Genomic DNA, 13,168 nt, shown 5'->3' on the forward strand with positions numbered 1-13,168 from the left:
CATTTTCCAAGACAGAGCATTTTACATGTGACAGATTACCCTCACATCTCACACAACAACAAATACAAAAAGCATGACATAGACTGAGGAGAAAAGGATTGTCATTTTTAATATTTACAGAGAAGAAAATACCACAGCCTCTCTGAATGGAAAATGGCTCTTTAAAGTAGGGCATCACACATTTATGGTTAAATTGAGAAGATGTTTTAAATTGGACTTATTATACACTGTTTCCAATTTTTAACAGAGTCCTGGGTGCTTAATATCACAGGGTCCAAACACCACAGCAGCATCCCCCCCGTCTAAACAGCCCTAATCAGAAAGCAACACTATGTAGGATTGGGTAATATTGCTCCTGGGCCCCCACTACAGTTGTAGAGTGTAATTCACTTTTACAGCACTGTCCAGAAACTGAGTGGGAGGGGTAGAGCAGCAGTGGTTTCTGGCCCAACTCCAGAAGTTACATAGTGTAGTTTCTGGAGTGCTGAGTCCAGGGTAGCAATGACAGAAACCCTATTCTTACTATTACAGTGCAGCGGAGCATCAAAATTTTTTGAAGCTGTGATTGTAAGGTAAATATTCTACCTAGCGTTGCTTTAAATACAAATGAGCCACAGCTCAGTTCAGTGTAAGAGCCCAATGTGGGCATGGACAGAATTACCTTAAAGGCTAAGCACCACTTAATGGACCTCCATGAATATTTCACATTATTTTAGTTACTGACATATATAAGTATGAATTAAAATGAAAATAGCAGCTTAATTTGCGTTAAAACTGACAATTTTATTAAATTAGTGCGGCACGGTGGCGCAGCAGGTAGAGTCGCACTCACACAGCTCCAGGGGCCTGGAGGTTGTGGGTTTGATTCCCGCTCCAGAATCTGTGAGGAGTGTGGTGTGTTCTTCCTGTGTCTGTGTGGGTTTCCTCCGGGTGCTCCGGTTTCCTCCCACAGTCCAAAAACACACGTTGGTAGGTGGATTGGCGACTCAAAAGTGTCCGTAGGTATGAGTGTGTGAGTGAATGTGTGTGTGTGTGTGTGTGTGTGTGTGTATCTGTATTGCCTTGTGAAGGACTGGCGTCCCCTCCAGGGTGTATTCCCGCCTTGTGCCCAATGATTCCAGGTAGGCTCTGGACCCACCGCGACCCTGAACTGGATAAGCGCTTACAGATAATGAATGAATGAATGAATGAATTTTATTAAATTGATGAAAAAACCAGAGCTTGCTACTAAAATTCTTGAACGCAGCCGTGACATCACTGGTGGACAACAGCTGAACAATGCCGCGGTAAAACACCGTTATGACTGACTGTTATGACAGTATCTAGCTAGTTAAATAACCAACATTATTCATGACAATAGCCTAGCAATAAGCTCAAATTTAGAGGTACCGTAATTCTTGTAAATGTGATCGAAGTCGAACTCGAATTCATCCGACACTATAAACCTCCGTAATGCAGCTACGTAGCCGAGTATAATCTGTGCCACCGAGTTTAGCAAGTCAAGCTAACGTTAACTAACACCAACTAAAACAGGCGAAGTAAGTGTCCTTACCCTGTTTACCTCCATGTTACAGAGGCTCTTGAACACCTTTCGTTGGTTTCCTTACATGCCCATATTGTTGGAAAAGCGCCAGTGAAATGAGCTACAGATAACGGAGTGAGCGGATGGTCCTTTCCAAAGTGCCTGTTTAAAGTTGACAAATTTAGTCCATTTTCTGGATATTTTGGGATCTTTGGGCCATTTGTGCACAGATGTCCCACCGTACATTGAATTATTGCAGCCAAAAACAACACACCTTTTCATCATTTTGCATTAAATTAAGTGCAACTTCTAGAGTTGTTGTCCACCATCTACATCACAGGCAAGACGCCTATTAGAGTTTCCGAACACCGAACACCGCAATTCTATTGGAAGCTGTTCACATGAACAGTATTTTTATTTTTATTTTTTACACACCGCATTTAGACTGAAAACTAAATTTCTTTGTTTTTGTTTTTCTGATGTCCTAATCCAGCCTAGATAATGGAAAATGCAGAGCAAGGGCAGTCTAGTTTAGGAATGCTGATCATAGACCCTCCTGTTTTTGGAGATACAACACTCAGCAGGACCTTGACCTTCTGGAGCCGGCCAAAGAGTAAGAGTGGAAAATACAAGAAAAGACCCCAGAGCCTTTTTGTGAACACACATCCAGAGTGTACAATACAGTCTTGTTCCCACCAAACATGCAATTGTTTTACAAGGTCAGATTTCTGCTTTATCACTTCTGATATTTCTCATGTTAAATGTGGAAAAACAGAAAAGCTGACAGCCATCATACACAAATGCCAGGCACTGGCTAGAGGGGTATAACTCCACAACAGTCTTAGTACTGGGCTCTGGAGGACTGGTAAGGGTTCTTCTGGAGTAATAAAACACCATCCAATACCTTTTAAAATGCCACAGAATAGTAATGGTTTTAAACAGTTAATCGTCCTTAATAATGTTTTAGTGACTTTTAGTGTCTTTAATCGTGTGCTTACAGCAATGTTCCAATGTCTACTGTAAAACATTTCCAGAAGAGTACAGGCTTTTACTCACACAAAGTTATTTTAAGACTATATGAGAAGCAAGGAATCCACTAAATATTTAATCCTAGTGCAGCAGTGCAATTGTTAATGTGAGTGATGTACTGCCCATGATTTAAACAAAAAAAGATTTTAAAAAAAAATTAATTGTTTTAAGCCAATAAAACGTGTGACGTCTGTATTCAGTGCTTTGAGGCACTGTTCAATTAATCGATGAACAATACAGTCAACATCAACATGTTTGCAGAGGTCACTGAAAACAACAATCCCATAGAGCACACCCAGAATCACTGGGCACAAGGCGGGAACACACCCAGGAGGGGGCGCTAGTCCTTCACTGGGCGATACACACTCACACATTCACTCCTACGATTTAATTTATTCTCTAAATATTTATTTATTAAATTCTCTCAACAGTTGATAACATTGCCATTAGATTATTGTCACCTCTGCCTTAACTGTGTCAAAAGACATCAGCCACCACTTCCGTCACTGCAGGAAAAGAGGTGGGTAAACCCCCTAAAGGCTTTGGAATATTTCTGAAGAAACACTGGATAATCATGTGAACAAAGTATGAGCTTTATGTGCTGAACAAAGCTGCAGAAGACGAGTCATTCAGCGCTAATCATGGTGTGGTCTGAGGCGGTGAAGAACACTTCAGATCACCTTCCGGTTGTGCACAGAGCAGTCACACACGTAGTCCTGCGTAAGTGTGAAAGCTACCCACCAGCGAGCACGTTTCTTGAAAGTCTGACTGTACTTTTCGAAGAAGGCAAAGGGGAAATGCATTTCCTTTAATTTTTCAAACTGAGGTAAAAGGAAATGTGCACACCATTTAGCGACTGAGATATATTTTGGCTTCAGACAATGTATTTGCAGGTTTTAACAATTTCCAACTGTTCATTAGCTTTTAGAGGCATTTAATTTTCCAGACATCTGGTTTCTATCATGCTTTGGAACAAATATCACCATATTGGTTTCTGTAGCACAATGTATTCCACTTCTAATGACTACGCTTATGTCTTATTGCTTTAATATTTACAAAGTAGAACTGCTGTTTAAAAGAACAATGTACCATGGTTGGTCCAGACCTTAAACCTTTACACCTTCACACCGCTGCTTAGGTTTCAGTTCACTGTTTGGACAGTTACACCATGACATAACCAATCTAATTAGGAATCTTGACACAGATGATGTATTTGTCCACCAATGTAATGTGATTTTTAAAGCAATGTAAATCATTCTAGATAAGAGTCTCGGCCAATTCCAAATATGTTAATTTAAATATACCAACTAAACATAAATGCCACGGCCCATCATCAATTACTCTAAACATTCATTCATTATCTGTAACCGCTCATCCAATTCAGGGTCGCGGTGGGTCAAGAGCCTACCTGGAATCATTGGGTGCAAGGCGGGAATACACCCTGGAGGGGGCGCCAATCCTTCACTGGGCAACACAGACACACATTCACTCACACACCCCTACGGACAATTTTGAGTCGCCAATTCACCTACCTACGTGTGTTTTTGAACTGTGGGAGGAAACTGGAGCACCCGGAGGAAACCCACACAGACACAGAGAGAACACACCCAACTCCTCACAGACAGTCACCCGGAGCGGGAATCGAACCCACAACCTCCAGGTACCTGGAGCTGTGTGACTGCAACACTACCTGCTACGCCACTGTGCTGCCCTACTCTAAACAAAACAAAAATAAATACCAAATAAAAATGTACCTTATCAGCGGCTAGGCTGTAATTCTAAAAGTTTGCCTTCATTCTTTACTCACGGATCCACAAATATGCAATTAGTCCCCACCTCTATACCCACTTACCCAAATCCACCATCTCAAAGCAGAAATGCTAATCAATGCTGCTGACTGCTTATTTCACTCTTGGATGTACAGCATTTAGGAATTAAACTGGGGGTCCAGGTTCAATCCTTGCCTTGGGACCAGTTCAGTTTGCTCTTCAATCTAGTGATTATAAAGATCACCTTAAAATTTTAAATAAGTCGGCACGGTGGCACAACAGGTAGTGTCGCTGTCACACAGCTCCAAGGATCTGGGGTTGTAAATTTGAGTCCTGCTCCAGGTGGCTGTCTGGGAGGAGTTTGGTGTGTTCTCCCCGTGTCTGTGTGGGTTTCCTCCTTGTGTGCTGCCCTGTGAAGGACTGGCGCCCCCTCCAGGGTGGGTTCCTGCCTTGCACAAAATTATTCCGGGTAGGCTCTGGACCCTCCAAAACACTGAACTGGATAAGCGGTTACAGACAATGTTAACAATGACCTTGTTATCAAGTTTGTATGGTGTTGGTGTTGTAAAACCAGCAGTGAACAGTAGATGGGCATATCTGCTTTGAAACTGCAGTGTTCCAATGCTTCAGAGAATTCAGATATTAATGGTTTCTTACGTCATACCTTTAAAAAAAAATACCAGTCAACTTGCGGGATGGTGCTTTAGAGCTGCAGGAGAGGGGTGGAGTTATTGGGCAAGTGGTAGGGACTAATTGCAGACACATATAAGGGTATTATAAGGCACTTTCAAGGTACTGGAGAGTTATGTCTTGAAAATAACTTCGAAATGTTCCATTTTAATTATGACCTTTAGGGGTTTGCTCGACGACCGGAATGAGGGTCTCAGCTGATGCTCCTCACAGAAGCTGACACTTCACTCGTTTGATTTAAAAAAATCAGTTTTATGGCTCGCCATATGTGTAACTATGTTAAATATGACTCACTATATTTATCATAAACTCACGCTATCAGGTAACTCTTCCCTTGCGATAAATTATCAAGCTCGCCTAAGTACAACCTTACGTTCTGATACGTGACGTGAAGTAAACCTAACGGTAGCTAGCGTTAGCGCCTCAAACTGAAACAGGTTCATGTAGTAACTGATATTTACAACAACCTCCGCCTGCGGTGCAAGCACCGTGAGGTGAGCAGTCGTATTAGCCTCTTATACACTCACCTTTCGGGCCACAAAGCTGCTCCAAAGCTGGGAATATGGCTCAGCTCCGGATTTCCACCAACTCCGTCAGGCGGGGAATGGGGAAAGCTCTCGGTTTTGCCGCTTCGCACCTTCGTTTCACCAGATGGATTCTTTCATTGGTCACTTCAAGCCCCCGGTGAGTGAGGAACGTTTTTCATTGGCCGCCGCTCCTGTCTATCTCCGCTGTGAACGACTTATTTTCCAATAGCTGACGAGCAAACTCCTAGCTCCTCCCTGAAAAATGGCAATACTGCTCTGCTATTGGCTAGCGCCGCTCTTTCGTACCGTTATTTTTCGTACTTTTGTGTACAAACTTTTGAACACAAGAAAAGAAAAAAAAAGTAACTTGGTCAATTTTAGTCTTCTTATCATTTTAGTTATTGAACCATTGTTTTACCATTATATTTATCTATACATTATATAGATTTTACTTTGACTTATCATTTTTAATCATATTTTACATGGTTTGTTTGAATAAGATTCATCTTGGATCAAACTATTTTATATCTAATGTTCATCTTTTGATTGTATGTAATACACCCACTGTATTCAGAGTTTAATGGTGAAAGAAAATTGTAATAACTTCTAAATAAAGCTTATATTTTTGTGCTTAAATTTAGCTGTTATTACTTCAGAGTGAACTTATTTTGCTTATCAGCTGTAAAAAGACTTAAAAAATTCTTCTAATTATTGCTATTGATACAGGAAAGAAACCACTACCTTTCACTACTCAGTGCTTATAACACAACGTTGTGATTTTATTACAATATGAGAGGCGGTCACAGAACTATACATGCTGAATTTAAAATAAAGGTTCAGGAACTAGCAAAAATAAAGTGTTTTAATTATCTCATATCATTCATTAGTTTCAAAATGTGCATCAAAATTAAGATCTTTCTCACAGAAGACGCTATGCGTTTATTCCGGTTTTTTTTTTTGTTTTTTTTCCAACAGTAGTTGCGAGAAAATCCAAATTCAGCTCCATGAAGGAAGAAAACAGGGATTTGCTGCTCCATTTAATGGATCTGTGAAGAGTGAAGGGCTTATTACTCTGTGTGTTATAATTAATCTTTCAGAATCAGAGGTGCTTTGACTTGAGCAGCCACGTCGGCACCCATAAGCTCCTCCACTATGGCCAGAGCGAACTCAAAGCTGGTGCCTGGACCCCTGCTCGTGATCAGGTGACCATCCTTCTGAACACGAGCCTCTGAGTATTTGTAATGATCTGAAAAGTAAAGAAAAAAGCAAAGCACATGGGCAATTTATAAATGCTATAAAACCATTAACACATTATTTATTGTTACAAATGATATTGATGCATCTGACAGCTTACTAAAGATGTATCAGGTTTTGACAATATTTAAGTTATAAGCAATTGTCCTGTTCTGGGCAAAGATCATTTTACTTTGCAGCTGAGAGGAGGCTTATTCACAACAGCCCCCTCTGCTGGAACATTCCATCTTCTTCACAGAAATACACTAACTCAAAAGGGCACTGAAGATTCAGTGTTGATACATGGGCTTTACCTCCTGTCATCATTTTATCTTTAGCTCCTGGATGGGTGGTGACTGTGCTACCGTAGGCAATGCCATGAGCCAACAGAGCAGTGGGCCCTGAAAAATAAAGTAAAATAACGTGTACATGAAGGAAATTTGTATAAATCAAAGGCCAAAATTTCATTAACTTAATTTCCAGTCAAAACATCATTTGAAAACCCTCTGAGAATATTTTCCATCCTTGAAACAAATGAGATGCATTAGTGACTTCCCTTAATCAAGCAACTACACACACACATAGCTTTGTACTATCCTTTCCCATATACACAGACCAGAATAAAAAAAAAGGTCCTTTCTTTCATGAAGAAACCAAAGTCACCTTGTAGATGTATAACAAATATCAATATCATCATAACCCTTCAATACAACCTCATCTAAAATTACACCCATATCCAGTTTCCATGCAGCTCCTCTGGACATATTTAGAAAAGGTCTAAATATAATGGACTTTGTGCAGTGGATTAATGCTGCCAGTGTGCTGAGTCTGCAGCAAGCTGACCCACAGCACAAATAAAAACACAAGCCCTAACTATTGATTATGCACCTTGGCCGTGGTCCAGTGTAGTCTATGTATTACCGCTTCTCTGTTCGGGCGGATGAGGGCCAGTTTAAGCCTGTTACATGACTCTCTTACGCAGAGCTTGGGTGTCCTGCACTTCCACAGAGGTGACAGAGGACGTGATAAAAACCAGTGTCTAAAAGTTGAAAGCCAATCATAAACTAGGACCGAGCGATGTCGTCATAAATATGGAAACACCACTGCTAATGTTTTGGACGTACACACATTTGTGGAAACAGTAAAGTTTCAGTGGAGGAGGGACTGGGAACCGTGCCCTGCAGATATGAGCAGGTCTTTAATTTCCATTAGTAAAACCATGTAACCAGACCTCGACTATATGGCCTTTACTGTGATAACAGTTATCCAGTTCAGGGTCACGGTGGGTCCAGAGCCTACCTGGAATCATTGGGCGCAACGCGGGAATACACCCTGGAGGGAGTGCCAGTCCTTCACAGGGCAACACAGACAAACACACATTCATGTACACACTCACACCTACGGACACTTTTGAGTCGCCGATCCACCTACCAACGTGTGTTTTTGGACTGGACCCGGAGGAAACCCACGTGGACACAGGGAAAACACACCAACTCCTCACAGACAGTCACCCGGAGCGGGAATCGAACCCACAACCTCCAGGTACCTGGAGCTGTGTGACTGCGACACTACCTGCTGCGCCACCGTGTCGCCCTGTGATAACAATTATCACATATAAATGTATTGAGAAGTCTTGCCCTGTAATCCTGTCTTCTGCAGCCATGTGCTTGCTCCAAGGCCGACGGAGTTCAGTGCCTTCGTCTTTTTTTCTCTGACAGTTTGATGCACGCTTATAGATGCGGTGGATTATGAGAACACGATCGTGATGGAACAAGATGGGGATGTGAAGGAATGCCAGTAGAGCGACTGCTCACTCATTAGAGACTCCTGAGGGAACCTGAGTGATTTTCTAGGACACTTTCCAGACCGCTGCAGTGGCACGTGGACACACTGGCCTCATTCACCAAGTCCTTCTACTGTCCTTCATCAGACGCAGCCAATTGCGCATATGCTTCGAATGGCCATAGATTTCACATACCTCATACTACATGGCCACTGTATGGATAGTGTGGACTGTGCATCACAAAATCCACTCCAGCTCAAAGGTATTGTATGGAGCACCATCACTCAGGGGACTTGGCTCCAGGCGTTATACCACTGCAGCTGACATTACCATGGCATTGAGCGTGGTGACCTTACATTATCGAGATTATACGAATTATATCACAACACACAGCCACCCACACACTAGTGATTAGGAGCAGTGATCGCACTCACACCCATAAAACTACTTATGTGGGGCGGTGAATGAACACACATCTGGAGCAGCGGGCCACCACCTCAACACCAGATGTGTGGCCAGGGATTGAGGGACCTTCCCCAAGGGCAACGTTTCAGCTGTGGGTGCCGAGGGAGGAGAAAGAGCTCTTCTTTCATTCCCCTTGCCCCCATAATCCCAGTGTCCTTTCGGGTCCAAGGCTTGCTGCTCTAATCTTTAAGCCACAAGTGGTCCCACGGCACATTTCAAACCTACATTTACAGGTGGTTTTGATGCAACTCTTCAATAATAAATCAGCTAAAATGGCTAAAAAGGCCTTCGACATAATGTGTCCCTGAAAACACACCCTTAAAAGCTTGGAGCGCTCGCTTTTCCTGCTCCTGTGTGTATGCTCATCATGTGCTGTAGAGTCAGTATAATTGTTCTGAAGGGAGGTTAATGTGTGTCCAGTGTGTGGTGGATTAAACAGTACCTGCGCAGATGGCGGCAATCAGCCCTTTCCTGCCCTCCTGCTCCTTCAGCACCTCCTTCACAGCAGGAGACTACAGGAGAGAGGACGCAAACACGTTACACAATGAATCATCAGAGCAGCAGCTTTGGTATTCATAGCATCCTAAGGATATCAGCATAGACCATATATTATTATGCAACTCAAGTTTTCAAGTGTGTTGTTATGCAACATGTACAGACTGTATAATGTACATTTTTTAGAGGCCTCTTATGGTTAGTGCCATTGCAGACACAGATATTCAGTTGCTGAAGCGCAGTTGGTCAAATATCCCTCAGAAAAAGAAAATCTGAAATGAAACGGGATGCTCTGGAGATACCACACGAGTCTAGACAAGGTCACCATGCCTAGCACTGGGAGCAGTTCAGCAGTGATCTCTGGTCATGGTAATATCTCAACATCAAGTTTGAACTCTATCCAAAAAAGCTGAAGTAGTTACTCTAACAAAGAGGAAACCCACGCAGACACAGGGAGAACACACCATACTCCTCACAGACAGTCACCCGGAGGAAACCCACGCAGACACAGGGAGAACACCAATACCAATTAATTGGATTTAAAAAAAAAAAAAAAAAAAAAAAAAAAAAAAAAAAAAAAAAGTTGACAATGCTCATATGTTATCATTAATGAGTGATAAAACATTACCTCAGAGAGATTCTGGGCACCCAGGGCTCCTCCAGGCAGAAGGACCACATCATATGGACCCTAAAGAGTTGTTTATTCCAAAATGTTATTGATTTCACCAATAAAACATGTGGAAATTGATTACACATTAGACCTGCCGTTCTTCTGATTTATTATCAGATGTACATTGATGACCACTCGGCTCAATAGGTCTACTTTGCACCCAAGCTGTAAATGTAAGACAGTTTTATGCTCATTAACAGTCTTCAGTCATCTTATATTTGCTGTGTATATATATATATATATATATATATATATATCTGTTCATATGAAGCATACATATTCTGCAGTGTCTAAATAACTCCAGCAGAGGGAGACATTACCTCTTCCACAGTCTTAAAGGACTCAGTCTTAAAGGTGAGACGGCATAAAATGACACGGAGGGTTTTTTTAGTTCAAAGGAAAACAGAATTTATCCTGGATTTGAAAAGCACGTTAGATGACCCCGCTCTTAATTCAGGCACGTCCAGTACCATACAATAACCAGGACTCCATCAAGCACCAGATGCTTCCAAACTGGGACAGTGAAGACTAGCATGAACCTGCTCAAGCAACACTTTTTAAACAGCTCACTACGCTTGGAGAAGAACACTAACAGCTGACTATGGCCAGTGATGCTCTTCTCACAGCCCTGGCACTGGATTTTTGTCATATTCTGGTTTGGGAACCCAGGAGAATTGAGGAATCTGGTAATGTTCATTAGTGTAAATGTTTAGAGGGTTTTACCCGGGTATAACACCATTCTATTATGAATTTGATCACATATATAGCCTGTAAAATAGCTTTTATGTGTACTATAAATACACTGACCTTTTTAGAGGCGTCCTCTAGGCTTGAATCTGGACAGATGATGACATCACGGCTGCACTGGACCGGCTCCTTCCCCATCAGCCCTGCCACAGTAACTGCAATCTGTTACACAGACAGAGACAGGGGGATGATTGGCCACTAGTTTAGCTACACCAAATGCTTAATAGTATTCAATACATTTGGTCACTGCTAGTCAAAATACATTCACTGAAGTGATAATAAGTTCGAGATCAGACCTCTGCAGTTTGGAATAACGGATATTTGCTGGTTGTTATGAAGTTTAACAATTACGTTATTCGTCTGAGGAGGGGTGTTTAAACATTTGCATGTGACTGTAAGTAGCACGAGTGCCAGGGAAAACCAGAGCCCATCTCACCATGACGGCTGCAGCAAACTTTGACATTTAGCAACAGCAGGGCGCTCTCTCCAGACTCCAGCCAGAAGTCACCTGAAAATAACGCACCGTGACTGACTTATTTAACTGGAAATCTAATCACGGCTGTAAGACCAGACTCAGAGCTTTGTACATTTCTTTCTACAATCACTGTCTATTCTCTCAGCTCCACTGACCATCCAGTAACACTTCAGTTCTACGAGTACAGACAGATGTTTCTCTGCACACATTGCTTGCCCCTTTTCACTCTGGGCCCTCACTGGACCACCACAGAGCAGGTAGGATTTTGATGGCGGGTCGTTCTCAGCACTGGACTAAAGTCTGTAATTATGTGGGGGTCAGTGGAGCTCAGAGAATGAACAGTGGGTGACGCTAATAAAATTCCACTGTGTAAATGGAATATTTAGCAACTTTTCAGCAATAGGGGGGTAAAGCTACACTGACAGATGGAGTGGGCAGTGCCAGTGGCTACTATCCACTCTGTGGCAGCTGCCAATCAGTTCCCATGCTCTTGTGGTTGAATGCAATCAAATGCTCGCAGAAATGTTCTTACAAAGTCCCGCAGGACTTTGATTTTTCTTGATATCAGGGGAGATGAGTTTCTGCAGTGAGTGTGAGCGGCAGCCAGTGGCAGGGTAGGATCTGGCTGAAATATTTCATTCCACCTTAAATGGTGAGGCTACATTTAAGGTGGAATACCCAACAACAAACAGACTTCACTTTCGTATTTGTGCGTTAGCTTCAAGCTGCGCTTTCAGTTTTCGCGTATTTGTCTCTCACTGCTTCTGTAGTGAGAGTATGTAAACACATACTGCTGATAAGTTAAAGAGAGTGCGTAGGTTTGCGCTGCAAATTTGTGCGACAGACAGCGTTTACCCACCCCGGCTCTGCGCATCACATCCACCGGGATCACGGTCTCCATCTCCTCCGCGCCTTTGGACAGAATGACCAGGGCTCGCTTCGCAGCCATGACGAGACAGTGTGCTGTGGGCTGTGAAGTGCACTGCTGCCTTAATAAATCAAATAAAAGTACAACTTCCGTGAGTGTGGGATCATGGGAAGACACTGAGCAAGACTAAAGTCCTCTAGCGGACTGCTTGGGAGGGGGGGCTGGGGAGTGTTGGTAAGGGGCTTAGGGCAAAAATAATAAAACAAATAAATCAGAGTTCAAATAATTTCTGAGAATATACAAAAATGTATATTAAAATATAACTGTCGCTAAAGAATGTAAGTAGGTCTACATGTAGTAAAACTATGTTAGGTGGGCATTATGTGGGCAGGTAGGTTTAATATTACTCTCTGAATCGTTTGAAAGTCCTCAGACCTCTGAGTCCAGTGGACTGTATTAGTAACGGCTTCAGGACGATATACATGTCATTGTGTAATTCTTCTCTCCGACCACAAGAGTGCAGTGTAGGATTTGATATATATAAAGACCTGGCTAAACAGAGCACTCGTCATACACCTGAACACATTCATTAATCTGAAAAAACTTGAGTGTTCCCGCCTTTTTCCCTGGGTCCAGACTCATTGTGACCCTGAATAAGAATGATTTTCCTTGATAGTATCAAAATAAAACATTTCATTTTTAACACATAGATATTAAGCTCTGGTGATTTTTCGGTAGTTTTCCTAACAATAAAACTCGGTAACTATTTTTGTACTGTAACTGTTTTTAATGAAAAGGAGCGTCCTACCACCAGAGTGCAGTGTAGAACCTGATTAAAAAAAAAAAAAAAGTCCTGCGTTTTTTTCTGGCTAAAATTACCACACTTCGTTGTGAA

General features: G+C 42.2%; 2 protein-coding genes across 3 annotated transcripts in view; both read right to left on the reverse strand.

Annotated features, from left to right (window-relative positions):
* The window catches only part of kcnab2a (potassium voltage-gated channel subfamily A regulatory beta subunit 2a), a 103,071-nt gene extending 97,435 nt beyond the window's left edge, over positions 1-5,636 (reverse strand). For both annotated transcript variants that reach the window (XM_066670322.1, XM_066670320.1), the window contains exon 1: positions 5,538-5,636. The gene's annotated coding sequence lies outside the window, so the exon portion shown is untranslated. The remainder of the gene's footprint in view (positions 1-5,537) is intronic.
* A 661-nt stretch (positions 5,637-6,297) lies between these two features.
* park7 (parkinson protein 7) lies at positions 6,298-12,431 on the reverse strand. The gene is made up of 6 exons (XM_066672605.1): positions 12,265-12,431; positions 10,991-11,092; positions 10,142-10,201; positions 9,461-9,530; positions 7,085-7,171; positions 6,298-6,783 (listed from the first exon to the last, which is right to left on the reverse strand). Exons 1-6 carry the CDS (start codon positions 12,352-12,354, stop codon positions 6,623-6,625), a joined length of 570 nt encoding a protein of 189 aa, XP_066528702.1. The 5' UTR covers positions 12,355-12,431; the 3' UTR covers positions 6,298-6,622.
* Between the last annotated feature and the right edge of the window lie 737 nt (positions 12,432-13,168).

This window comes from Hoplias malabaricus, chromosome 5, assembly GCF_029633855.1.
Source record: "Hoplias malabaricus isolate fHopMal1 chromosome 5, fHopMal1.hap1, whole genome shotgun sequence".
NCBI classification, from domain to species: domain Eukaryota; kingdom Metazoa; phylum Chordata; class Actinopteri; order Characiformes; family Erythrinidae; genus Hoplias; species Hoplias malabaricus.